Source organism: Macadamia integrifolia, unplaced genomic scaffold (genome assembly GCF_013358625.1).
Source record: "Macadamia integrifolia cultivar HAES 741 unplaced genomic scaffold, SCU_Mint_v3 scaffold1525, whole genome shotgun sequence".
NCBI classification, from domain to species: domain Eukaryota; kingdom Viridiplantae; phylum Streptophyta; class Magnoliopsida; order Proteales; family Proteaceae; genus Macadamia; species Macadamia integrifolia.
Window position 1 is genome coordinate 21,763 of NW_024868245.1, and position 27,961 is coordinate 49,723.

The window sequence follows — 27,961 nt, forward strand, 5'->3', positions numbered from 1 at the left end:
TCTAAAAATAAGTTAAACGAAACAGTTTTATCAAACGCTTTTTGCTCCGTTTCTATTGTTTCTGGAAACAGAAACGCGTTGCTTGAAACATTATCAAACGGGCCCCAAAAAATCCTTTTTTGCTTCCGTAAACGTGAAAATCCATTTCTACTGTTTCTAGACACAGAAACAATAGAAACGTTATCAAACGGTGCCTTAGGTTGTGTTTGGTATATATCATTGGGATAAATTCTAGTTCAATAATGCATTTCAAAAAATCATACCAAATGCAGCTTTAGTAGTCCACCTATAATCTTAAACATATGACCATATTTATTTAGCTACATATATTTTTTTTTTTTGGGTGAATATATTTAGCTATATTTGTTATCTCATCTTCCAGACCTCTACATTTTGAGGGTCCGAGGCTCTCCGCCCCGTAAAGATCTTAATTATAAATCGACGTTAAAGAGAATAAACTACATTTTGAAAATGTTTGGAATTGTATAGTGGACTTTAACCAAAAAAAAAAGAGGATTTTAGAAATTATGGATGTGTTTGGTATGATTTGTAGGGACCTAAAATGTTCCAACCAAAAAAGAAAAATATATATATATATATATTATCAACCTAAAATGCGTACCAAACGCAGCATTAATTTCCTAATCATCAAACACTTCCTCTCATTGTTTAGCCATCCAACCAATCTATATACTGAGCGTAGTATTGGTTTCCTTATCAAATGCTTCCTCTCATTGTTTAGTGGTCCAACCATACGGACACAAGTTATAGTGTTGTGATTTAGTTAGGACCTAAACCTACAAATATATAGATGTTTTTGCATGGTCTTTTCAGTCATGATTGCTCCCATTACATGGGCACCTCCTTGCTTTCTTTAACCTTTGATTGGCAAAATACAAAGCATAGTCTTGTGTGTTCACCTTTTTATGCTTCCTTCAGTTGTAAGGCTTGAATTCTTTTGTGATAAGATTGTTAATCCACTTGATGTATTCCTTTTATCCATTTTCCTTATTGGGTGTGATAGCTATCTATGTCTTACTTCTTAGAACCTATCGCACTAAAAAGAAGGTTCTAAAGTGCATGCTCTCGTAACGAGGATTGAAGGCTTTTTGTGCCCCCCGAAAAGAAAATGTAGCGCATTCTTGTACTATTGTCTTGGGCATCGTGCTCATTCATCACAAGGTTGCTTGCTAGGCGCTAATGAATAGTAGTTTGATTGCCTAATCTACAACGACTCTTGGTTCATTTTCACTTCGCTTGTCTGTGGCAAAATCTGACTCCCAGTCAAGTCAATAGAAAAACTGTAATTGAATCAAGATTAAAAATTAGTAAAAAGGCATTACCTAGTGTATGAAGCTCTAGCATATATTAAATCGAGGGGCGAAAACTATGTAGCCTTACCCTAAGAATATAAAGAGATTGTTTTAACTACCAAATTGTAACATTCTAACCTTTACCATTAGATCAAGCACCCTCTTAACATTCACTCCTGTCATTTTGCTACATCTTCTCCCAGAGCGACCCCATTTGATCATGACCATGTGTAGCATGACATAAACGCAAGGAGAAGGTAGATTGGAATTGGAAAATGGAGTCTCCTTGGCTCAAAAGTCACTAAATTACTTTAATTAAAGCAAGTAGTTAGGCCAAGGAGACACATGGGCTATTCGAGGATTTGGGTAAAGGTAAAAGAAGTGGCTTACAGCCTAAAAGCTCCCCTTCAGAGACACATGGGCGATCCAAGGATAGGTTAAAATCAATCAGAATATTCCAATCCAATAATAGATCATCTTAGTCAATTTTCCTTTATTTCATTGGGTTGGCATAAGAAGATCCAGTCGATGGGCCCATTTCCAAATCCAATGGTGAAGCTGTTACGATAAAATATTAACCGTTGGGAGTCTGCCACGTTTAAGTGACCAACCGCCAAAACCGTTGGGTTTCGCCGCAAGATTCCACCTATATATGAGTGTCTAAACCAACGTTCTTTCCACGCCATTGACGGCTCTTCCCGTCTTCCAAGCTCACAAAGGACCTCTGTTTTTTTCTATTTCTCCTCTTTGATATCAAATCCTTTTTATCTTTTTTCATAATAAGATCGAAATGGAGACAGATCTTACCGATAATGGCTGTCGCACGAAATCTCAATCGAGAGATGATCACCATGGATCTTCTGCTTTGATATTTTTGGGAACTGGTTGTTCGAGCATGGTCCCAAATGCAATGTGCTTGATTCAACCTACTGATTCTCCTTGTAGTGTTTGCACCCAGGCCCTCACTATCCCTCCAGAGTGTAACCCCAACTACAGGTTGGTACATTTCCTGTTGAAATGATGGAACTTTTAGGGTTTTGGTTGGATAATCTTTTTCTTATGATTCCGGTTGGGAATGTACATGTCTAGCCTAGTTTTTTATGCGGATCTGTACCATGATTGAAGCTTAGGTAGTTTAGGTTGGTTAAGTAGGGTGTATGATTTTGGAAAAATTGAAAACTGGTATTAGATTATGTGGATCTGTTATGTGGCTTGTGTTGGATGCGATTCAAAATCTTCCAATGATGTTTTTCTAATGGGCAATGTAGATGCTTAGATTTTTGCATCATGGATCAGAGGATAAGTTCTCTCCCGTATATTCTTTAGAAGTTATTTTTAAGAACAAAACAAGCAAGTATGAGAGCATTGCCTACTACCTTGATGCAAGCTTCAACTGAGTCGTTTTAATGGGATAACTGTGGTGAAATATTGACACAGCCACAAGTCATAAGTCCCTCACCCCCCCCCCCCCTATAGGGAGGTGTTAAGACTTAAAGATTTGAAAACTGATGGAAATATGTGTATATTGTTGATACCGCTTAGCTTACCTTATGTAGCTAAGGATTAGTTGAACTAATGTGTTATTAAATTTACAGGTGCAATACATCACTTCTTATTGATTATTGCCATGGTGATCGTGAACACAAGTATATATTAATTGATGTTGGGAAGACCTTTAGAGAGCAAGTAATTCGGTGGTTTACCTGCCATAAAATTCCTCAGGTGGATTCTGTAAGTTTACATCCCTATACTGATTTTCTCTCCTTTACAGTATTCTTAATATCTATAATTAGTTGACTAAATATATCTGTTATGATATAGTAGAAATCATAACTTACTCCCCGCCCTTAAAATATGGGGTGAATTTGTCCTCAACTAGTCAACTAAATGCATAATGAAGTGTTTCATTGAAACGGCCCCTTAATTGGCATGATACTTTCCGTTTTGGGGTTTCCTCCTCACGACTTTAAAATGTGTCATGCCATGTTGAGGCCACCTTTTATCAATAGCACAGTATCTCCCTCTCTAGTCGATGTGGGACTAAAGGATCTTGGCTCACCTCACTGCCTCGTTTCTTGGCCCTTCTTTCCCACATCAGCTAGAGAGTGAGATACTGGGCTATCAATAAAGGGTGGCCTCTAACCCTCCATAACATGCCATGATTCATTTTAAAACCGAAAGCAGACAATATCATGCCGATTAAGGGGCCGAAATGTTACAATGGTATCAGAGTGACATCTTGACCCCAGTGATGGGGCCGAGCGACAACAGGGATGTTGTGTCTTGTAGGGGGGTAAGGCCATAGAAATAACCAAGTGAGGAAAAAAGGGCCAAAAAATGAGGTAGTGAGGTGAACCTAGAACCTTTAGTCCCACATCGGCCAGAGAGGGAGATACTGGGCTATTGATAAAGGGTGGGCTCCTTAACATGTCATGACGTGTTCTAAAGCCATGAAGGGGAAACCCCAAAGAGGACAATATCATGCCGATCAAGGGGCTAGTTCATTACAACCACATGATGGTTTATGAGCCTTTGTTGTGACATTCATGCTTTGCTTATGACCAGCTCTCTTGAGGTAATGATTAGAATCAAATAGTAGACTAGGTGCCTAAACTTTGACCGAGGGAAAAGCTGATTGAAGATTTGAATATTTACCACTTTGTCTAAGAGCGATAGGTCTCACTAGAAGAAGGTCAAAATTTGGTGCTGTGTAATACAATTTGAGACTAACAATCTCATCAAATAAATATGGGGTGGAATGCTGGGCACTCAAGAAGAGTAATGTAGACAAGCTGGGTGTAGCAGAGATGAGGATGTTGAGGGTAATGTCTGGTAAGACAAGGAGGCATAGAGTAAGGAATGATTGTATGAGAACTGATTTGAAGGTCGCACCAATCACAAGCTCCACAAGATCCGTTTGAGGTGGTATGGTTATATCCAACGGAGACCCATGGATGCATTAATAAGGAGGAGTGACCAAATTCACATAGAAGGTGCTAAAACAGGGACCTAAAATGACTATAGGGGAAGAGGTGAGAAAAGATATAAAAAAGCTAGGGCTCAATCCAAGTATGGCCGTAGATAGAACAGTTTAGGGAACAAAGATCCGTGTAGCCGACTCCTTTTAGGGGAATGTTCCCAAGATGCTGCTCTAACTTTTGTGTTTTATCCATCTTTTTTACATCTTTTACTTCTTCATTTTTCTTTTATTACCTTTTATTGCCTTCTTTTTTCTTGTTATTTATGCTTCTATTGGATCCATGTAAACGAGCCCATTAAGTTGAGAAAAGGTTATGGTGGGTTGTTGTTGTAGTCTCATAAAATAAATATTGTACGTTATGTGCTCCCTGAATTGATAGGCTGAAACCAACCTTGAATGAATATGTTTGATTAGATACAACAATTTTCTTTTTCTTTTTTATGTTATCTTTGTAGATCTTTTCAAAATGAAATCTGGGATTTTTTCCTCCCTTGTTGAGTTGTTTGTTTTTTACATCATCAGGTTTATTCTCAAAAACTGGAAATACCAACTTTATTTTGCTATTATCAAAGATATGCTTTTCAATCTTTCTGTTTGCCCTTTGTTCTCTTATCTGGGGTTAATTTGGTGTTATTCTTGCTGCCATTTCTTTTTGGATTTCCCCCCTTTATTTTCTCTACCAGAGCAGTAATTGATTTTGGAGTTCTATCATTTTCTTTTCTTTTTCTTCTCTCTCTCTCTCTTTGGTTGGCTGGGGCTCATCTGCTTCTGATGGGAATTTTTGTTATTTGTGTTCTTTCTTCTTCCTTTTTTTCTCTTTATTGTTTACATTTGGATCTCCTCACTTTGTACTTATTGTTTTGGTGTCCTAAGAACTCAGCATATAGCTATGAACAATAGTTACATTCTAAAATTGATTGTTGAAATTCCTCAAATCTATTTCATGGCCGTTAACTCGGAAAGAAATTTAAAAATGTGAAGACATTAAGGATGCTACTGTGGATAGTTTTTCAAACGGAGAGCAGCTGAGATTAAATTCAAATTTGTTCTTGTTGCAGTTAAGAATTTACATGTGTATATATATACATGTATTTTTTCTTGTCAGCTATTTCATTTAACATAACAGTGACCCACCCTACTGTGGATTTAATGAACTTTATTTTTTTATCAATGCAGATAATTTTAACTCATGAACATGCTGATGCAGTTCTTGGCCTGGATGATATACGTGCAGTACAACCTTTTAGTCCGACAAATGATATTGATCCAACTCCAATTTACCTTACTCAGTTTTCCATGGACAGGTATCTGATGACCTACATGTATATAGATATCATTTTTTCACATTTTTGCATTCTCAAGTATCTAGATCATAGTTGTCAAGGCGATCCAAGGAAGTGCAGGCACCTGCCTACGCGTGCAGAGAAGAAAGGGGAGAAAAAACAGAAGCAGCAACACGAAATACGAAAAGAGGAATAGAAACAGAAGAAGAAGAACTTACAGGTGGCTGTAGCCGGAGTCATGAAGAGTTGTAGAAGGGCGGAGCGGATTTGATTGTTTCACTTTTAATTAAGCCCTCTCTTCTTCCCTTTTTTGCCCTTTTTTTCCCACATGCATGAATTCATACATTTCATTCTACCAAAACACAGTACCCAAGCCAAAATAGCAGTTAGAAAAAGAATCAACTTTATATATAACCTTAAAAAATTACAAAAAGTAGACCCACACAATGCATCTACCCCGGACACATGGTGGGTGAACGGCATCCAAAGTGACACCTACGCAACGCCTAGGTGAAAAAAGGCAGGCACCTTTCGTGTGCACTGAAAGGCGAAATCCCAGCTAGGGTACCCAGAAGCACCTTGTCAACTATGATCTGGATTTCAAGACTTTAGCAAAAGTATCTGCATTAATTAAGAGCACATAAAGTTAATATTCTTGTGTCCAATTTGGGATAACCATATCATGCTTTGCATTCTCTTAGTTAATTCCTTCTAATTGGTTCATAGAGATGAATAAGCTATTAAACCTGTGAGGGAACCAAGCTTCCATCTTGTCAACCACCAGTTCTGTTTCAACTCTCAGGCACTGGTCTAACTACCTGATTTGAGGTGGTTCATCGTGCTTTAGTCCCTTTTCCCTATTCTTAACTGCAGCTTTTTCTTCAGGAAATAACCCCACTGCATCGCATATTTCGGCTACTTACCTTGATCTAATAGCCAAACCCAGTATTCTTGGTTCCCTATGTCCTCACCCCAAATATCTTCTCATACTCTTGGTTCCCTATGACCTCATCCCAAAATCCGTCTCACATGTACTATGCACATTCATCTTATTGTCCCTATTCTATGGACAGATCCAACTAACTGCACAAGGCTCTCACTATTGCAGGGTCTGGGAGGGGCAAATGCACGCAGCCTTACCCCCTCCTTTGCAGGAGAGGCTGTTTCCAAATTTTGAACTTGTGACCAAAATGTTGCACTAGTGCACCTTAATCATTGCGCCACAGGCTCACCCACTCCTACTGAGATTTCTTTGTCTACCAATGTTTGGCACCCATATCCAGACAACTAGTAATGTACCCTCATGCTGGTTTTTCAGTGGGTTCTGCCCCTATGGATGAAATGAAGAAGCGGAGGCGAGATGTTGAGTTCTAATTGAGATACTTTTTATTGGGTGGGAGGGGGTGTGTGTCACACTACTGAGATACTTTTTTTTTTTTAAATGGCTTGGAGGAGGGTGGAAAGGGCATTTAGAGTCTTGTCCGAAAAATGGACACTTAATCCTTAGTGGGGGGTGGGAGGGCTGATGAGCATAATTGTAATTATTCCACACTTATCTAGACAGGATACACTTATCCTTCAACAGGTTTTCCTTTCCCCATAAAATAAATAGGTAATTCTTTAAGAAAATATACAGGGGAGGGCAGCAATTCCTCACTACAGAAAATGGTACTTGGGTAATTTAACTGGTCAAGGGAAATATTGTGTGATCCCCTCTGTTGACTAGTTTTAATATATTAATCTTTTACACTAATATTAAAAAACAAAAAAAAATTCCACACACTATGTCGTCTTATACATTTGTTAGACTGGTTGAATTCACCCCCAGTAGTAATTCGGTAACCTTAAAATGATTTTCCATACTTAATGAAAGAGATTTTGCAGATGCTCAATAATATGAGTTTTCAGTTGGGTTGGTCAGTCCAATGCACCCAACAGGACACTGAAATGAACTGTGATTTTTCCAGCCCAATTTCAGCACCATTATGTCCAGCCCATCCAACCCAGAATTGAGGTGGTTCAGTTAGTCTCCATGTTGAACCTAGGCTTGGTTGCATCCCTACTTGCTAATTGGTTTGAGTTCCAGTCATATCTAGATGACTCTGATAGATTGTTAATATGCTGTTGACGTTCTAGTGGCTTGGAAAATAACAGTACCCTATATTTGACCATTTCAATCTTCAGGTTTGCTTCCTTGATTTAATTAGGATTTTTTTTTTCAATTTATCTTCATGCTCTCAATGATTCTTTTATCCCTATGCTAGTAAAATGGGAAGAGGTGATGCTGTAAGTTTTGACGTGATTTTTATGTATCCTCTAATTTGACATTGTTTGTTATGTCGAAACAGCATTGCAGTAAAATTCCCGTACTTAGTCCAGAAAAAACTTAAAGAAGGCCAAGAAATTAGGAGGGTTACGCAGCTTGACTGGAAAATAATTGAGGGTGACTGTGACAAGCCATTTGTCGCCTCAGGCCTACAGTTTGTTCCTTTGCCAGTTACTTGCTCCAATTCCTCTCTCTCTCTTTGGATGTTTAATAGTTGATTTCTCCATGCTTTGTTGTCTAACTGATTGTTTTGATTGCAGGTGATGCACGGGGAGGACTATGTTTCATTGGGCTTTCTTTTTGGCAAAAAATATAGAGTAGCATATGTATCTGATGTTTCACGTTTTCCTCCAAGTACTGAATATGGTATGTGCTTTAGATTCTCTGGCTTTACTTGTCTCTAGTACTCCATGCTTATCTTGATTCTCCACATGCATGTGATAGATAGGTCAAAAGGATAATCAACCAATAGCAAATCGGTTTGCATGATGTGGAAATATGGAGCTAGGTGTTGTATCCAGAGGGTTGATGAGGAAAGTTTTCTATGTACATTATTAACTTAATATGATCATCACTTCCAGAGTATTCATACTCTTAGAAGTTTACTAGCAGTTAAAAAAAAAATTCCATATGATGATCTTCCAATCAATTGATTTTGGCTTAAATCTTCTAGGCAAATGGACTTGTATGATCTCTTATATTATAACTGTTATTATATTATTTTTGCTATATAGCAGTTTTATTGTTAGTTGTATCTAATCCTCTAAAGTTGTGAAGTCTTCGGGATATCAATAAGTTCTTGGGGATGTCAATAGATTAGTTTCATTGTTAGTTTTGAAAGACCTTGAAATGTAAGGTTCAACAAATATCTTGAAAGGAACACAATGTAAGTCTTTGGAAATCTAATGGCCATTAAGTCTAGGAGAAAGTCTCAATGAAAGTCTTAAAACTGTCATAGCCACTCTATAAAAGGACTGCATGTAAACATTTAAAAAAATGTTAACAGTTTGAATGAAAATTTGGTTTTTACCATTCTTCTGTGAGAGAGAGACTGCAGTGAGATGCTAGGGTGGTTAGTGAGATTCTAGCCTAGGCTTGGGGTGAGACTCTCCAAGTCATTTCTTCTATGAGTTCTATCTCACTTACTTCTTTCTTTGTTGTTAAATTTGGCCAATTCTAGTTTTGCTCTCATCTCCCTATGATCTTGTCTGTTGAGGATTCTGATTTTGTTGCACAGACTGAACCAGGATTCCATTATATATAAGCCGTGAATTAGTTCAGAAACATATCTTTTAACATGAAAAATTAGTAGTATGGGTGAATGAATTGTGTCTGTTTAGGCATGTTATATAGGCATGTAGAGCTTGAAGTGATGTTTCCCTGTTACATAACAAATATATCTCTTATTCACAATGTTTCTTGAGACAATTTTGGTTCTGCAGTTATTTCAAAGTCTGGAGCTGGACAGCTGGATCTTCTTATCCTGGATACTCTATACAAGGTCAGTTTTATGTTATAATGTGTTTCTTAAGGATTGCAATTGTTTGTTATTCAATATTAGAAGTTACAGATTACAACCCTAGGCCTATGTCAGCACCACATATAGTTCCGGGGAGGATCAAAACCATTAGAAGATTGATGTTGCCCCTGGGAACTGACCAAAGGGTTCCTACAACTCTATCAAAAATGGCCACCATGTCATAGTATGCCTAAAACCTTCCAATACATTTGTTGGAGGTTTCCTTTAATTACATTTTTGGAGTTATTAGTTATCCCGTTCTGGTGAATCTCTGATTAAATATCCAGTATCTCAATCTTGATTACTTTCATTACTGATCCCTTTCTGACCCAAGTCGCTTGAGGTCCTACATACTATATAGGAATCAATTTCAGCTTTCTTGATAAACTGTTTTCTTGTGTTCTGCCCGTTAATTATGTTCTCATGCTAATTTTCCTTTTCATTTGGAATGTGCAGAAAGGATCACACAACACTCACTTGTGCTTGCCTCAGGTTGGATACACCAAACTTTGTTTGAATACCTATGACTTTTTATAAAGTTTTTTTGTTCTTGTTTGGAAGGTTTTCTGCAAAATTTCTGTTCGTTTTGCAACTCTAAGAGTGAGAAGTTCTCCTTTCAGACTCTTGATGCTGTAAAGAGGATATGCCCAAAGCGGGCTCTATTCATTGGAATGACCCATGAATTTGATCACCAAAAAGACAATGAAGCCCTTATGGAATGGTCTAGAAGGTATGGAAATTAAAGCTCCTTCAATTCGATGATCAAAAGCTCTTTGATTGACTTTGAATGAAGTTACTATACGGAGATGGTCAAACTGGGAAAGGCAGTTACCTGGCCTCAATTCGTTCTTCTAAATACAATCCATTTCAAAGCCTGTATGACTTGGTTGATCTGATTTTGTTCAGATTGGTCAGGTCTCTATAACAGAAAAGAAGGGGGGGAAAAAAATTGAAATGCAAAATGAAAATGCCGTTGCTGTTAGAGTGCACTGCAGTTAACAGCCATTGCATTCAGAGGGTTGAACACGATAGAGGTAAAGAAAATTTCTTAGAATAGTGTTAAAGATTGTGTCTTAAAACAATAGTTTTTAGATTTGAATAAGCGTCTATAATGTTATTTTACTTAGTTCTCTAGGTAATCACCCTAGGGTGGAATACCTTTGGTCACTTTTATCTTATATATGGGAGCTTAGTCAGTGCTCAATTTGTGGGCGATGGCATAATCAACAGGTAAATTTAGGTTAAGGTTTGGAGGGCTCGAGCATATGGCTTCAGATTTGACAGACGGTTCAAAAATACAAGGGAAAAAATCTACCATGTGGTGAGTTGAGATTGTCCGTGAAACTTGAGATGCATAAAATTCTGTGGAAGTTCTGCCTATTACCAAGATTGGACAAATCAGCCAGCACATGGCATGAACTGAATTCTCTCTCTTGGGTTGCTCACCTGGAAACCTTTTGTTTCCCTATACTTCTGGTCATATATAATGGTCGAGTTTACTTTAACAGAAAATATGGCCTTATGCAGACTTCAAAGGTGGAATTGGATTCATTTGGCTAGCCCCAAAATGGGGGGGGGGGGGGGACTATGTTGGTTATGGACTTATAGTTGGTTAAATACATGGATGCATTATATAAAGTTGCTTGCTTCTTTGGATCTGAAATACTATCAAGTTCTGGCTTAGTTCCCTTCTTGGTTCAACCTGAGTTAGACTATTGTTCCATCTTAGAGCACATCGTACGTACTGACTACTGAGCTTGACTTGGCTCGAAGTGCAAATGAAGCTGGATTTTTCTATCTAGCCAGCTCATTATTGGGTTGGAGAATCTAAACCCAAATATGAGGCTTATTTTTTATTATTGATCTAAGCTGGCTATCAATGCTGAGAGCTGATTTTCTTTTTTTCTATCTGCATTTAGGGAAGGAATCCCTGTTCAGCTAGCTCGAGATGGTCTGAGGATCCCGATAGAACTGTAATGAAGTAAGTGTCTCACACTCCAAACTATCATGTTATCTTGCTCCTAACTAAAGCATTTATTTTTTTTAGAGGAGTAGAATTTCAATTGAAAGAACTTAATTTAAAAAATGTTCATGTAATTATAAATTCATAATATTCACATTTAAGAGCCTATGTAGAATGATGGGATTGACCTTATTTCATGTCAGGATATTATTTTACCATGCTATTGATAATTTTTGTAATAATGATGATATTTTATTGCCTTTTCTGGTATTAATATTGGGTTCCAGTTCTGTGGGCAGGCCAACCAGTAAAGCTTGGCTGGGTGGATCTAAGTCCCATGTGGCAGTCTAGTTGGTGACTTGGTGCTCGAAGTGAGCACACACATGGTACAACTGTATTCATTTTGGTTAGTTTCAGCCCAAACGGAGTTGACCATGGCACATGATAAAATAAAGATGTGGGAAATTATTGAAAAGCCAATGTTTTGATCTATATATCTACTGTTTGGAATGCTTGAGGATGCTGTCCATTTGGGGCTGAAACAGATCCAACAGGCCAGTTAAGCTATTAAGACACCCACAAGACATTTACCTTTTTATCCTATTACATTACTAAAACCATTTATTTATTTATTTTATTCTTATTGAATTTTCATCATTATTATATGGACAAAAGATTCCACCACACCCATGCTAGGAACACTTTGCATCACATTCCATTTTTAAGCCATTTGATTGACGATCTGGAAGGCTAACTTTCGGGTAGATTTGGATCCCATTTGACAGTCCACCTGTCAAAATTGGTGACATATCTCAACTGTATGGCCCCCATGTATGGGAATTTTCCCTTCCATTTTTTCAATGGTTTCTGCTGAGTTCGTGTTAACTCCTTTCTAATATTTTTCAGACTTTTCTAAACTCTATTACTATACAGGGATATCTGTTCAGCCTGAAGTTTTGATTATTGCTGATGATGATGATGTATATTACTTATCCACCAAATTCGGGCCCCAACTGAGCTACCATGCACTAAATATTAAGGGCATAATGGAATCAATTCCAGGTGTGTGGCTAGAAGCCAACTCCTTACAATATTGATTTATTGTTATATTACATAGGATTATTATACTTAATATCACTTCATTAATGCAATACAGGAAATCAAAAGAAAAGTCTACCTCTCCACTTGTGTTTTTTGTTCCTGACTTTATGCCTTAATTACAATCATCAATTCCAATTTCATAATTGACCTAAAATAATTGGAATTCAGGTTGGAAATGCCCAATCCTAAGTACTGTAAAACTATAATGATAAATTGAAATAAAAACAAAATAGAATTATTAGTTATATTTGTTTTATTTTGTGGGAGCCTGGTTCTTACATGCCCACTTTAGATGCCAACAATTGGCATATGGCACATTAGATGGGGTCCAAATTTTTGGACAGGTAGACCCCTTTGTCCACAGTTCACATGTCAAGTCTTAGTCTTAACAGGGTTTGCCTCATCAAAAAATTGAGCTTTGAAAATCCAGGGTTATGGATCCACCACAGTGGTCGGAGTATCGTAGGTGTGCATGGACATAAAAATGAGGGTGTTAGATTGAATTAGGCTCTGAAATTTGACACATGACCATTCCAGACCATGAGCTCTTAATCAAACAGTCAGAATAAGCACATCATCACCTATCCACATGGCATTATTTAAAGTGGACATGTAGGAAAGGTTCCTACCACAGCCATGGAGGATCATTCTCCCTTATTTTATTATTCAAAGTTATTGACAATTGTTAAATATATTTAGTTTAGATTAAGTATTTATATTTATTAGAATTTCAAGTACTTGTCTGGTCCCTTTAGAAATGATTCAGCTTTCAGGTCTTAATAATTATTTTTGTTTGTTCGGAAGTCAATTTCCTCCCCCTCACTTAAATTCTTGTGTGCATGTGTGTGTGTGTGTGTGTGTGTGTGTGATGGAGCTGATGGATTTAGTTTGATCCAGTGGCTAAATTGCAGGGCAACCTTGAGTTTGGTGGCATGTGTTTGGCAGTAATACGTTACTCATGTTCAATCTGACTTGGGTTTTAGATGTGAGTATAGGGTCTTCTCCTAAGACATTAAGATTTATTAACTCAACAATATGTCGAGAATAATTCATTTGAAAATGAACCCACTGTAAACTATACTAGGTAAACAATGTAGGACTGTAAATGGTCAAATATGAAAGCTGATATAGGTGATTCCATATTTATATATGTTTAAATATATGGATATCAACCAAGATATTAATTATCCTACTACAAATGGGACAGAAATACCTACTCATGTCTCTGTCATCTCAACTTACGGTACCATTTTGGGGTTAATACTAGACACATGCACAATCCTTACAAAGTATATTTTCCGTATATATATAAAAAATTGTAATTTCAAAAAATTAAAAATCTTTTTTGGGTGAATAAACAATTTGACATTGTAGATTGGAGACACCTTAAATCCTCTTTATATGTTTGACATTGTAGATTGGAGAAGTGTATATTTGTTTACATATATGGTCTGATTAAATTGAATATTCAATTATCTAGATCCAATTCAGTTATATAGAATATGGATAATTGCCGATCTATTGACTGCCCTAAACAATGGATATCTTGTGTAATATATCAAAAACATGCACTCTGTTATTAAAAGTGGACCTGATTAAAGGTCCAGAGATGACTGAGAGGCCATATACCAAACCATAAGCAGCCATAATAACAGTCATTTGCTAAAAAGAAATATTGATCCCCTTCTTTGTATGTAACATTTGATTTAAGTGAATTTTAACTATGCAAGAAAAAGGAAATATAAGGGGTTGCAAGGTTCCAAAGAGACCCTACATAAGATATACTGTTGGTTGCTGGACTTGTGAATGTACTATTTCTTTATACTAGATTAAATGTAGATGTAATTATACTTATCCTATTGAACCTATATGGAGTATCCTAGTAGTCCACAACACAAACACTCAAAACAACTGAAGATTTGTATGTATTTATTTACAATTGCACGACATGAATATTGTTCATTTGTATTGTTACTGCAGGTTGATGTAAAGCGAGCAGCAAGGCCAAAAGCATAAACTCAATTTTTTTTGTATTAGTTTAGAAATAAGAATGCTCATTATGTTAAATCAATTTATGTACAAACCCAAATTTATATGAATCAAGGGGCACAAACTAATTCGTAAATCAAAGCAGAATTACTGAACTATAAAATACAGTGAAATTTCAAGTGACATGAATTCTCTGTTATCTTGATTTAAATTTTTATTGGGAGAAAATAGTTGAACAAAAAATGGTGAAAAAAAAAAACCATGGCTCTATATGGAATTGCTAGCTAATCCTGTTTAGTTGGGGAAAAAAAGGCTTTGTTAAATAATGTGAGAAATTTTTTGAACAAAACCGGTTTATTTTAATTTAATATCCAATTATTAGAAAGTAGTTGCAATGAAACAACGCCAGTGGATTGATGCTTACTCTTGATTGTAGGAAAACCTCTTGACGTAGATGATAAATTAGTGGGAGTGAGATGGACTAACCACTATCCAGTCATTAATATTTGTTGCACCATTCAACGATGTTGAAAGTGATCCTTGTATATGCTTCATAATAGATCCTTTTTCGTTTTTTTTTTTTTAGCTAAACATATACAAAATAAGGAAGAGTTGAGGCCAAATGTAGAATCTGTTGATAGTTTCTCCGCCTTAGCTTTCCAAGCCTGTCAATCTACATGGTTGTGTGAGTTTTAACACTCCTCAACTACCCACTGTGCTAGAGGCAGTAGTTCTCTACAAATGCTATATTACTCCTACTAATTTAATCTAACCTACAGTTGGTAAAACTCTTATAGAGAACAATACAAATCAAAGAGGAAAGGAAATAATTTCTGGTCCCAGTCATCAAATGTATCTGAATTTAGAAAGTTCACAGCCTCCAAGCAGTCTGAAAGCACCAAAGTGCGAGATAGTTTTAACACCTTCACAAGGCTGAAAGCTAGATGAATTCCATTTAGTTCGCCTTCGAGGGCACTGCAGCATTCCCCATTACCAATTTTTTCAGACATGAGATGTACTTGGCAAACACAGCATTGCACACCATCCAGAAGCACCAGAAGATATGTAGCTAGCACCTGAAATTGTCACAGCTGAATTGTCACAATCATATACCATCAACAACTTAAACCAATCAGTTGAGTCTAGCACCAAATAATGTGTATAGTTAAAATGTGAAGGGGGTGGGTGTCCAATGAATGTCAGGTTTAGACTGAGAAATGGGTAAACAGCTCCAAACTCCATTTGTTGAAACTTGAAAGAGCGACATCACGGCTGTATTTGGTATGCATTCTGAGAATAGAACCTGGGTCTAGAATGCATTCTGAGGAAGAAAATAGAGAAGAATAGGTTCTGTGCAAGGCTCCAACGTTTGCTGTTCATTACAAGCTGATTTCTTCACTGTCATATAGCATAGGCTACTAAGTATCATTTGAAATCAACCAGAATTTATCGTCCTTCAAGGTTGGGGATAAGATTATCATCCTAACCAGATTTTTAATAGACTTGGCCTGTATGAACTATGAACTATGAACTAGGTTTATATCCTTAAGGCTGAGGCAACCCACACTCTCTTAGAGAAGGAACAAGAGAAAATTGAACACCACAAAGATTCCTGATGTTATTTAAGGAAAATTTGGGTCGAAATGAAGTTTCCAAATGTCCACCCCACCCCCACCCCCACCCCCCCAACTGTACACTCCTTTTGGCTTTTGTACACTGTGCCTAGGTGAGAGATTGAGAGGGACTATGAAATGTGGCAAATCTGGAATCCAAGGACCAGGCAGCCCCACTGGCTAGAGCAACTGGATCTGTCTTAGGTAATTTAAGCACCTAATGATTTCAGAAAACAAAACTGGATTTTTGGTTTTATTTTTGCTTTTGTGTGTAAATCTTGTGTGATTTGCTCGTGCAAAACGTTCAAAGTCTTTGGAATCTAAGGGAGGCTGTAATCCAGTTAGTTTATCTAAGTCTTCTATTCTGGCTTTCTTTCAGCGAACATAACCGGAAACTCTATGCAGTTGTTCTGAATTTAATGTGGGATAAGAAGTTGAACTACTACTTTAAGACCTCTAGACAATCCCACTCAAGATCCAGGCAAGCACCTTAGCCATCGGATGTGTGCTGGGCCCACTAACGTGCTGGAGAGGATCTGATTCCAAAAAACTATGGTCATGAATTCCAGAATCAAATGGGAGTGGCCTCACTTATTGCATTATGGGTCTTGGTACATGTTTTCATTCTGAATTCTTATAATGCGATTAAAAACAAGCCTCATTGTGAACGTGCCGAATGCCCATTCTGATAAAAATGTTGTTTGGTACATTTTTGTTGCTCCAAAATGCATTATGAGAATGCATACTAAACACAACTTTAAAACATGGGAGCAAAAACTGTCATAAACTTGGGATCTAACGGAATAGGCCCATTATATGCATCCAGGCAAATCAGAACCCTTACTAAACCATAAGATTGGAATCTATTCATTAATATTTTAGGCTGAGATATCCCATTCGACGTCGATCTGAGCCTATGCTAAGCCTTGGGAAAGTTTTCAAAAAGCTGGCTCGGCCCCGGCCTGGCCCAGCTGCCCCCATACGATGGATCTGATATGACCAAGATCAAATTAGAATCTCACAATTACCTAGTAAAAATTAGTTACCTCCATGCATGTTTCACAATAGGGTGGGTCCGGGATGAGCAATATTTCAAATTCAATCCCTAATCATAGTCCATACAACCACCCTAAGAAAAAAGATGCCATTTTTCGTCTAGTCTTTCAAGTGCATCTTTTCTGATCCAAAGTCTAAGCATGATTCTAACGGTGAAAGTTTTCCCTCACCAGTGATAAGTTTCATCACAAATTCCCACGCGCTTTTGTTTAAGATCAAAACTACCCCTCAACTTGGGCATCCGACGGTACCGATGCTCATGGCTGTGAAGGAAACTCTATCCAATTCTTATTGCATTTAGTTGAGTTTATTTTCACAAGCACGTGTATATAAAGTATGTTTATAGGTACCTACTTTTGTCACATAACAAGTCAAATTGGATTTAAAATTTTATAGACAGATAAACCTAGACGTCCTCTACTCAAATACCATGTCTCAATTTAAACAAAATTTACAAAGCGGCAAAAAGAAACATTGAAGAATTAAGAGATCCAATACTCAAAAAGGAACATGAATGCTTAAACATACATGAGATGTATGCCAATATAGTACTTTGAGAATATTTAATTGAATTCAAGGCTAAAATTTTACACATGACTATTCCAAACTATTCCCTCCATATCCCTCGGTCATAATAGCAAAAGCACCTAGCTTCCACTGTTCCACATGGCATAATTAGGTGTGCCTTTGTAAATATTTTATAGGACAAAGTTTTCTTGAGCCCTGTGGTGAATTCTCCACGTGGATCTGACGGAGGAGACCACCCCTTGTACACCGTGGTTGCAGGAAACTCGGTCCTACCTTATATACACAACTCTAGAACTAGGAGCCGCCAGAAAAGACTGAAAACTGATGAGCCACCAGGCCACGACGTCTGTCACACATGAAATTCAAGTCTTGCTAGATACGTCAATAGAAAACCCATTTGAATTTTTCTGATTTCTTAGAACATTCTTTGTTTCCCTTTTCTTAGAAATTTCAGTTTCAGCCTTTTTGTGCTCTTTCGATTTCTGATGAAAGTTAAGTTTGAGGAGAGACAAGGAAAAGGGTAAAATGCCTTGCTTTGTCCCTTTTGACAGTAAGAATTTGGATATCTCCTTCTGTGTCTTCAGGCCAGTGGTTGTCTTAACAGATGAACTCATTGAAGCACTCAAACGCTTCTCTTTTTGGTCTGTGAGTCTTGGATGTGTTTCCAGCTCCATCTTCAAGAGCATCCATGGAAATATGGTATCACCTTTTTCATTTTTTCAGACTAGTTTACACTTTTTATTATCTCAACTTTATATCTTTCCCTTATTATATGGTTCACTGGATGATGACAATGATAATTTTTCACTTTCAGCATAGAAATTGTGGTGTCTTCAGATTAGTTTTTGTTTAAATATGTTCTCTTTAAGGTTATTTTTTTGCCCTGATCTTATAGATCATATGGTATGGTGCTTGGATGAAGAGGTCTGATGAACAAAAGAAGTTACTCCATGAAACTCTTGTAAGTTGTTTTAGCTCATTAAGAACTGATAATTCACCTAATTTTTGGAGGACAGTCCTCGGGTTGACGGTAAGGTTGTTCCATTTGCGACCTAGCGGTTATGGGTTTGTGTTAGAAAATAGTATCTCCGCAAAGCGGGTGTTAACTGCATACATTATAGACCTCTATTTTTTAGATTTAGATCTTCTCCAATTCTTAATTGTGCAATTCTCTGTGTGCAGGTGACACTTGTACAATTTCAAACTCGAACGGTTGTAGAAGTTTAATGTATTTAAGGGGTTAAAATGGATTTGAGTTATAAAAAACTTCTACAACCATTGAATTTTGAAAATATACAGATGTCACGTGCACATAGAGAATTATACAAGAATTGCACGATTAAGTATTGGAGAGGATATAAACCAAAAAAAAAAAATTGAGAGGATCAGGGACCCTATTTTTCTGCACAAAACCCTATTCTCAAATGGAAAACTAGTTTAGTTCAGAGACTAATAATGATGAACATGTTTTTTAGTTATCCAAGTTGCACCAAGTATCCAGTCTGGCTGTCTTGCTGGACCATAGCTTCTTCAAGGCCTACGCTGGAGAATCAAAGAACGGTTTTCCAGCTGCGAAATTCTCAACCGGCGAGATAATCTCCATGAATGCAATGAAACTGAGCTCAAACATATTTAACAACCTCTCCTACTTATGTTTAGCATTGTTCAAGTCTAATTTCTTGAAGATGGAGGGAGTAGCTGCTGGGGTTTGCTTCCGGTGTGAGGAGAGGCCAAAGGTGGTCTGTCTTTATGTGTGGAAGTCCCTTAAGGCTTGTTATTCATGGCTTCTCAACTCAGACTATAGAAGTACAATTCAACTCTATATAGAGCCCATCTCTCCTGATATCAAGTATGACATATTTTGGGTTGTGTATGTTAATAGTGATGATAAATTTAATATAGAGTTTCTTCCTCCTTCAAGAATGCCGGAGACTGTTGGAGGAGGAAGCTATGATGATGAGATGAGCCAGCAGAAGCAAGAGTTTGAGAAAGAGATCCATTAGATTCTGTAAGTTTTAAAAGAGGCACCAATTAATATTTACCTTAGTTCTATTTCCTTGTACATGCTACTAAGAATTTACTAGTTTACAATTGGCATTAAAAAGGAAAGAAGAAAAGATCGCTACCTGGTCCGGTTGGCCCCCATGCTGGCAGGAGTATGCACCGACATCCAAAAAAGGGGGCGATGTGGTCATTTCGCATCCCTGTGTCTTGCACAAGGGGCACACAACTGGATAACGTTCTCTCAGTTAAAAAAAAAAAAAAAGGAGAAGGTTGTCTATGGCTAGATCTAGGGTAAAACAAGGCTAGATTGGGTTGGATTTCTTAAAACCCCAGCCCAACCCTAGGTCCCCAAAACTCAACCTAGACCCAACCTAGCCCTAATTGAACCTGAATGGGCCAGGTTGGGTTGTGTTGGCCCTGATTTTTGCCACGGTTTGGCTAACCCTAATTGACCATGTTTTCGTAGGCAGGGTCAAGGTTGCATTAGAGAAGTATATCGAATATTGGAAGATATTACAAAATTTCGTATTTGATGAAGTTAGAAACTTCCTTATAAATTGGGTATAAAAAGAATCAATGACCTAAATTTCAGCATTCTGAATAAAAGGATAGGATCACAATCCTAAATTATATCATATAAATCAAGGTTAAACTCAGGGTTGGGCTGCGTCTAGGCTGGTTAATGCTTTTTCAACCTTAATTCTCCCTCAGGGTCAGAAATCTTAGCCCAGGCCCTGTTTAGGCTTAGGATGGGCCGAGGCGGGTTTAGGCTATTAGGATCAAACTTACACCCCTAGCTAGAGTTGGCAGCTCAACCAATATGAGGGTTAGGATGGGAGAGGCATAGGGGAGATTTCCAAGGGAAGGATGAGAGAGATAGACATAGATTTGGGTATACCACCAGTATACCTACCTTTTCCCTATTAAAAAATCCCTATTAAAAATTAAGTGTCTTATATATGAATTTAGTATCTCTTTCATGGGGTGATACAGTTACTCTCATGGGCTAAAGAGACAATCTGAGGGAAAGTGGTCAGGTAAAAATATAGGCGAGGGTTCAGCATACTGCCATTCTTGGATAAGCTAGTGTATGCATCAATCACAAGGCTGAACATGAAAGAGCAAGAGAATATTTTCCAAAGGGGAGCCGAGAGGATGACACAAGCTGGGCAGCGTGGTGGCATGCCCAGACTTTTCCCAGTAAATATTTAGGAGAAATCTCTTCAGATATTGGCATCATCTTCTTGTATAATACAAGCGTTTCAGACCTATTCATTTGCGTAACCTGGTCACTGCATGAATCACTTCTATTATGGAAGACTGAAGAGGTAAAGAGCAATGTTAAGGTATCAACAAAGAAAAGATATCTAATCAATATAGTACGTGAAACCGTAAGGATATAGAACCAAGTGGTCTCCTTTTTTTTTTTTGTTCTCTCTCTCTCTAAGAAAAAATTACTCAAATTAGGGAATCCATTAATGGCAGAAGGGCTAACCATCTGGAAGGATTCTCTGGTATAACTTGTGAAAAAACCAGAGATTACCGACCAGAATCTGAAGAATAAGAAAAAGAAGAGGATAACCGAGAAAGAGAAAGAGAAAGAGAGAGAAGATGAGATAGACACGATAGGAATTGAATGATCTATTTTATTGTTTTGAACTCAAACTGTGAGGGTGACTCAGTTGCCATCTGTGTCATACATATCATGTTTATAACTATCTCCTTTGTTCCCTACAAGTAGATGATTAGAGAAAGAAGAGACCTCAATTGGGTAGGATTTGGAAGCACAACAAGAGGAAAACATGCTCAAAAGAAGTGAAGGACTGAAGCAATTGGGCAGTGAGATGGTGAGTGCAGAGTAAAGTGGACGATCGATAATACATGTTGGTTGATGGGTGTGATCGAGGTTTAGCTAGTGTATGAGGCTTCCGTTACTGCATGATGTAGATGGATCATAATGTAGATAACCTTACCCTCACTTCAGAGAGACTGTTTTTTAAATTCAAACCCAATCACGATGAAACAATCTCACTGTTGCACCAAAATCCATCCTCTAAGATAGGGACTATAGGACACGGCCTAAGATTTAAGAACTTGGAATTTAATTGATAAAAGGTTCGAACTTCATCGATTCTATTTCGAAATGGATTGGAATCAGTTGGGTCAATGGGAATCGTTCATAATGTCGGAAAATGGATCAAGAAGAAAAAGTAAAGATTTTCCCTTACCCATGATTTTTTTGGAATTTGTTTTATTCAAAAATCTTTTAAATTTTTTTTTTTTACAGAAAGTATATGTCATTGATTTAATGCTATTCTAAAGATTAAAAAAAAAAAAAAAAAAGATCTAAAAGTACATTCATAATCGATTCAAAACAGGATATTTGAAAATTGGCTTTTTTTCTTTTTTGCTAACAATTGATCCCGCAAATCCATATTGACCCCACAACTGCATAGATTAGATCATACCGAGATTGAATGAAAACTATTCAACTTTTATAATAAAAAACTGACTTAACTGGCTCCGATGAATCATAGACGATTTGCCCCGAAACTGCTATATAATTGATCGGTTGTCCCTTGGCCATGGCCTTCAAGTTTACAAATAAACCAGGCCCACCAGGCCACTCCTGATTTGAAACTAAGATCAAATGACAAGAAATTATAAAGGTTTGCTTAGAGTTCAAATGACAAGAAATTATACTTTCTTCTCTGATACCTACAAGAAGATCAGAAAAAGAAGAGACCTTTCGTTTGGGTGGAAGGTAAACATGCTCAATTTAATGCAGCATTTGCTATACAAAGAAATAATAACGAATGCAGCCTTAGTTTTCTATCCATGATCTTAAACATCCAGACTCACTATCTGTATTTCCTTCTCAATCTCATCATTCTGTAAATCTCGGGCACAAACTCTAAATCATGGTTAAAGAGAATGAACTATACAACTATACTTTGAAAATGTTTGGAATCATTAGTGGACGTTTTGAAATTTAGGCTCCGTTTAGTATATGATTTTTTGGAATGCATTATCGACCTAATATGCATTCTAATACTAGACGTTAACGTTGTCTAAAGAAGTGAGGGACTGATAAATGTTGGTTTATGTGTGTGAAGTTTAGCTAAGTCTCTAGGATATGGCCTTACCATATCTTGGGAAAGTTATATAATTACCCATTTTTAGGTTTTCTTTTACAAAACTACCCACCAAAAGTTTCAGTTAACAATAATACCCAAAATTAGGTTTCCCTTTACAAAGCTACCCACTTAAAGTTTAAGTTAACAAAAATACTCAAAATTGAGTTTGGGTTTACAAAACTACCGACTAAAATTTTCATCTATAAAAGAATATATGATTTATGTGGAAGATGAAGAATCACTATTTTGGGTAGTTTTATAAACTCAAGCCAGATTTTGTGGTATTTTTGTAAACTAAAACTTTGGGTGAGTAGTTTTGTAAATCTAAACCTAATTTTGGGTATTTTTGTCAACTTAAATTTAAATGGGTAGTTTGTAAAAGAAAATCCAAAAGTGGATAATCATATAATTTTTCCTTATATCTTTACCAAAAAATTAAGAAAAATACATAAACCACAGGGCTCAGATTTAGAAAACCTAGAATTGAATTGGCTAGCTACAAGTTAGATCTCCATCAATTTTGTTTCGAATGGGATTAAAATCAGTTAGGCCGATCAAAATCGTTTAAAAATCTGAGGGGAATAGTCCGATTGCCAAGCCCTAGCGAAAACAAGCTCTCTATATCGCAATTATCAGCAAATGATATCAATCACAACACACTTTTTAATTAAAAAAAAAATTAGAAATTAGACGTAATCGAACTGCAATTGACTGATTCCGAGTCATTGAACCATGATTTGACCCTAGGCATTGGCCTAAGTTTTCAAGTAAACCAGGCCGACTCCTAATTTGAAATGGAGTAAGTGCACTTCACCTAGAAAAAGAAACAAAACAAGATCTCAAAATTTTGAAGACATGAATGATTATGGAAGAATCATTCTAATCTACATGAGCCGACCACAAATTTCACCACCGAAATTTCTATCTGTAAGATAGTACAAAAATAAGACTAATGTTTTGAAAAAAAAATAATAATAATAATTTCCATATTTTCATTGCTCAGTGTAAGACTATCAATCTGTTGGTTTGATCTGGTTTCAGTCTGATATTGTTACTAGGTCAACCTAAAACCAATCCATTAAGGAAGTTTCAGTTTCATTCAGTTTTGGCTTGGTTTGGTTTCTCATCAATTTTTGTTATCTATTTGCAATTGGGCTATTATCAGGTTTGGTCCGGTCTGATTTTGGTTCTACATGTATACTAAAGGAAATTAATGGGGAAATTCTGGAAATTTTTTTTTTTTTTCTGTTACTCTCTGCCTGGCCTCATTTTTTATTGGTTACTATCGATGCATTCAGTCAGTCCATTTTGGTTTGATTTTTATCAGTTCTATTAAACCCAACCCAAAATCAAAATGATAAAGATTCAATTCGATTCGATCTGACCTGAACCCATCAGTTTCAGTCCATCTAAGCCACTTTGACATTGGAAAGTGTATTCAATAATTCAACACGTGTAACACCTCCACCCCCACCCCCAAAAAAAAACAACCCAATGGTCGGCAAGTATATGATTTCTCATGAAACTCATGGTCCACAAAATTAAATTTTGTGTTTGGATTGAACTGCTATGAATCAAGAAGGGCTACAAAGCGTCTTTAAGAACTCATTTGGTAGAAAGAATTCATTGACCATAATGGGAAAGGAAGAATTATGAATTCTATCCAAAGAATGAAAATTTTAAAGAAACTTTTACAACCCAAAAGGTCTTTTTTTTTTTCAAAATTTGGAAAGAAGGTAGGAAACAACAAAGAGCCCATGAAATACAAAATGAAAAAGTTAAAAGTCCAAGTTGCACCCTAAGTCAAGCCTCATCTTTGAATTAAGTTCACACTTCATTCATTTCTCAACATTGTCATGGCCAACTAGTCAAAGACACATACTAAATTTTTTGAAAATTTCCAACAACCAGTGAACCATCCTTTATTCCTCCTATTTTAATCTTTTCTCAACAAATTTGAATTAATTAGTTATCATGAAAGGTGTCAAAATATGGCCCACATTGGTAGGCTCGACTTGAATCGACTAGTTGAAGCTTGTGATCAGACTGATCAGTTAGTAAATGGGTCAATGCCGGTCTTCGGCCGATTAATATTCGATCTTTATCAATGTTTGGTTTTAGTCTGGTGGGTGCTTGGCCGGCATTAGTATTTGAAGTGGTTAAAGTTTATTTATAGCCCGATCATCTTGTTTATGGGTTATTTATAGCACGATCAACCCAATCATCTCATTTAAAAATATATTATAATCCAATTAGCATGAACTCAATTATGGACATGTAATCGATCGACTGAATAAAAACGTATTTATAAATTATTATAAGAAAACCTAGAATTAATGAAAACCAATTAAACTTGATCAAAATCAATTAACATCTAACGATTGACACCCCTACACACAGGCACACCCCATGAAAGAGAATTTTTTTGTTAGGGTCCCCTACCCCATATAAAGAGATGAGACATAATTAAAGATCAAGCAAACAATTATAACCATCTGGGCCATGTAATAGAGATCAAACTCTCCATCATAATAACCTCAAAAGAATAGCCACAATTGTGATAGAGATGGGGAGAGCCCATAAGTGGAAAATTCAAACCCATTGGGATGCTTTAGAACCAGAAATCACATAGAAATAAATTACCAACTCTCTCATCTATTTCAAGTGAAATGGTTAATATAAGCACCCTTTTCATCTGCAATCATTGCATGCCAAGTGGCAAATGTGGTCCAAAAGGAGTATATAGATTTGAATACTTCAAAATTTCTACACATTTTCCAATTAGTTTAAGAGATTAAAATTGGTTCAAAGCCCCTAGTCTAGGGCATGTTATGCCGTAACACCAAGGACATGGACCAATGACAAGGAGAACACCTTATGTCATAAAGGGTTATACCCACCACCACTCTAAAACCCCTATTGGTGTAATTGAAGAAAAGAATATCTTAGGCCTTTCTCTTCCTCCATTTCTCCGAATTCTCCACCTAAAGTATAGGCCTTTCCCTTAAACTAAAAAAGACAGATAATCACAACAAACAACAAAGTAAGTTCCTTTAAGAAGCCCTTGATGGGGGTTTATTTAACTCCTTTTAAGTGTCTAGGGTTTTGAGCTATAAAGCAAGATGAGTATCATGTAATGGGGCCTTGGTGGTGAGGGAAAAAAAAAGAATTTGGGCTTGGAACCCTAGGAAACCTTGGAGAAAGAAATTTATTCATTTAGGGTTAGGGTTAGGGTGGGCCCCTCCCCCTCTCTTTTTCTCTCTCTCTCTAATACATAAAATAATTAAAACTAAATTAAATGATCATATTAGAGTATGGCCTGTGGATAGGGTTGAAAGGGGGGGGAGTATCTCTAGGCAAAGGGTGGGGATGAAATATATGGATTGTGACATTATAGAATTCTGTACAAAACTGACAAATAGCTTATAAAGATTGGATTTGGGGGGATGGATGTTGGAAACTACGTTTGACTGCTTAAGTATATATGGAAAATTTATTTTGTCTGTTTATAGCGGTTACTTGGGGAAGAGTATAAATATAATAAATGATTTTCATAATCGGCACTTACAAACAAATCGGAAAATACTCGCCGAGGAATTCCTCATTAAGTTTTTCTTTTAAATTTATAATGAAATTGATTAGGTGTAATCACTTTTTATTGTTGCTTTTTAAACAGAAAATAAGACGAAATTGACGGAAGTGGTCCTTTTTATTGTAACGCAACTCGTGGCTCATTTCATTGACATAGGGACAACTTGGGGCCTACTTACTCCAAGTCCTGATCAGGGACTTGTATATGTGTAGGGCACTAGTTTTTTATTGGAATTGTAAACATGTCTTACTCGGTTTGCTTTTTAAAATACCTAAATTACCCATTACTGGCATAATTTTATCTAACTCTTAAGAATATATTAAAATGACCTAACTATATTTACATAATTTGTAATATACATATACTACACATTGCATAATTATTGGTACTAAATAATGCCTTTAAAGTTTAGGGTGAAAGAATCTAATCTCTCATGTGTCAATCTCTCTCCTCATATAAAATGATATTCCTATTCACTGGGGAAAAGAAAAATGACACAGGGGAATGCTGGTATAAGTAGCATTACCAGACTAAGGACCATTTTTCTAAATTTTATTTCATTCTAGTGTCTAGATTACTCCTAATTGTAAGAATGTGTTATATTTGACGAATGTGATAAAAAAAATTTGATTTTATAATAATTTTTTTTATGTACATTATAATTTAACTTTAATATATTCTAAAATAATTCAATTTTTATTAGTCTAATAATTCAGTGAAACATTTTATAGATTATGTATCACGTGATTCTCCTATTGAAAAAAATATATATCATATAATTCAAGATGACTATGTTTCATGTAAATGTTAAACTTCAATAAGTAGATGAAAGAAATAATTTATTATTAATAACAATACAATACAAATTTAAGAGGTAAATTTTAAAATTAAGTGAAAAATAATAAAAATGTATTTTCAGAAGATAATTTAATTCTAAGAAAATAGTTTTGTTGGGGGACTGTGACCCTTGTGCCAGACACATGGGTAAACGATTAGTTCGTCTCCATGAAATAGAAAATGATGTCTCTGTTAATGCTTCCGTTGTGTCCTCACGTTAACCCTTGTGTGGTGGAGAAATAGCAATTTTCCACAAGAAATACTTTTTTTTTAATTATTTTAAAAAATTCTGGTAAAAGAAAAAATGAAAATTACTCAAAAAAATAAATTTTAAATTTGGTAGAGGTACAAAATTCCCTTGTGTTTTCTATAGGCTCTGCAAAACCAGAGCCCAGGTTCATTAATTGCCCATAGCGGAATTCATGAGTTCATGAGACTTTTGACTTAATAAGTTTTAATTTTAAAGTGACATCATCTCCCACAGGTGTAAAACGTAGAAATCCAAGTCTTAATTCCAACCACCCTTTCATGAGTTCAAATTAAATTTCAAGAACTCTGAAACAGTCAAAGACACAAGACTCAATGAGTCATTAAGAATAAGATTTCCCATTTGTCAGGTAAGTGCCCCGTTCATTAAAAAGAAGTCAGGTAACTTCCCCAACTTCGAAGCAAATCAACTCAACTGATTTCTTCAAGCAAATGGGTACCTGACTTATTAAA

General features: G+C 36.4%; 2 protein-coding genes across 6 annotated transcripts; both read left to right on the forward strand.

Annotated features, from left to right (window-relative positions):
• The first annotated feature begins 1,977 nt into the window (after positions 1 to 1,977).
• LOC122064107 (putative hydrolase C777.06c) lies at positions 1,978 to 14,657 on the forward strand. 5 transcript variants are annotated; one of them, XR_006135585.1, is made up of 12 exons: positions 1,978 to 2,309; positions 2,909 to 3,044; positions 5,470 to 5,597; positions 7,925 to 8,072; positions 8,163 to 8,268; positions 9,345 to 9,403; positions 9,878 to 9,913; positions 10,042 to 10,151; positions 11,341 to 11,402; positions 12,318 to 12,446; positions 13,383 to 13,470; positions 14,466 to 14,657. XR_006135585.1 is itself a non-coding variant. In XM_042627822.1 (10 exons), the coding sequence occupies exons 1-9, from the start codon at positions 2,104 to 2,106 to the stop codon at positions 11,396 to 11,398; spliced, it is 987 nt and encodes a 328-aa protein (XP_042483756.1). In that variant the 5' UTR covers positions 1,978 to 2,103; the 3' UTR covers positions 11,399 to 11,402; positions 14,466 to 14,657. The 5 variants fall into 5 exon arrangements, 2 of the variants coding, with proteins under 2 accessions (XP_042483756.1, XP_042483757.1); XR_006135584.1 differs by lacking the exon at positions 13,383 to 13,470; XR_006135586.1 differs by lacking the exon at positions 12,318 to 12,446.
• Positions 14,658 to 18,196: 3,539 nt separating this feature from the next.
• Positions 18,197 to 19,723, forward strand: LOC122064105. Its single transcript, XM_042627819.1, has 3 exons — positions 18,197 to 18,370; positions 18,567 to 18,632; positions 19,147 to 19,723. The coding sequence occupies exons 1-3, from the start codon at positions 18,197 to 18,199 to the stop codon at positions 19,672 to 19,674; spliced, it is 768 nt and encodes a 255-aa protein (XP_042483753.1). The 3' UTR covers positions 19,675 to 19,723.
• The last annotated feature ends 8,238 nt before the right edge of the window (positions 19,724 to 27,961 follow it).

What these genes read in the sequence shown, in the direction of transcription:
- LOC122064107 (XM_042627822.1), top strand. Translation starts at nt 2,104, where the DNA reads ATGGAGACAGATCTTACCGATAATGGCTGTCGCACGAAATCTCAATCG. An exon ending in AAATTCCTCAGGTGGATTCT is followed by an intron (nt 3,045 to 5,469) that starts GTAAGTTTACAT and finishes TTATCAATGCAG; the next exon opens with ATAATTTTAACTCATGAACA. An exon ending in ACTCAGTTTTCCATGGACAG is followed by an intron (nt 5,598 to 7,924) that starts GTATCTGATGAC and finishes ATGTCGAAACAG; the next exon opens with CATTGCAGTAAAATTCCCGT.
- LOC122064105 (XM_042627819.1), top strand. Translation starts at nt 18,197, where the DNA reads ATGCCTTGCTTTGTCCCTTTTGACAGTAAGAATTTGGATATCTCCTTC. An exon ending in AGAGCATCCATGGAAATATG is followed by an intron (nt 18,371 to 18,566) that starts GTATCACCTTTT and finishes CTGATCTTATAG; the next exon opens with ATCATATGGTATGGTGCTTG. An exon ending in AGTTACTCCATGAAACTCTT is followed by an intron (nt 18,633 to 19,146) that starts GTAAGTTGTTTT and finishes CATGTTTTTTAG; the next exon opens with TTATCCAAGTTGCACCAAGT.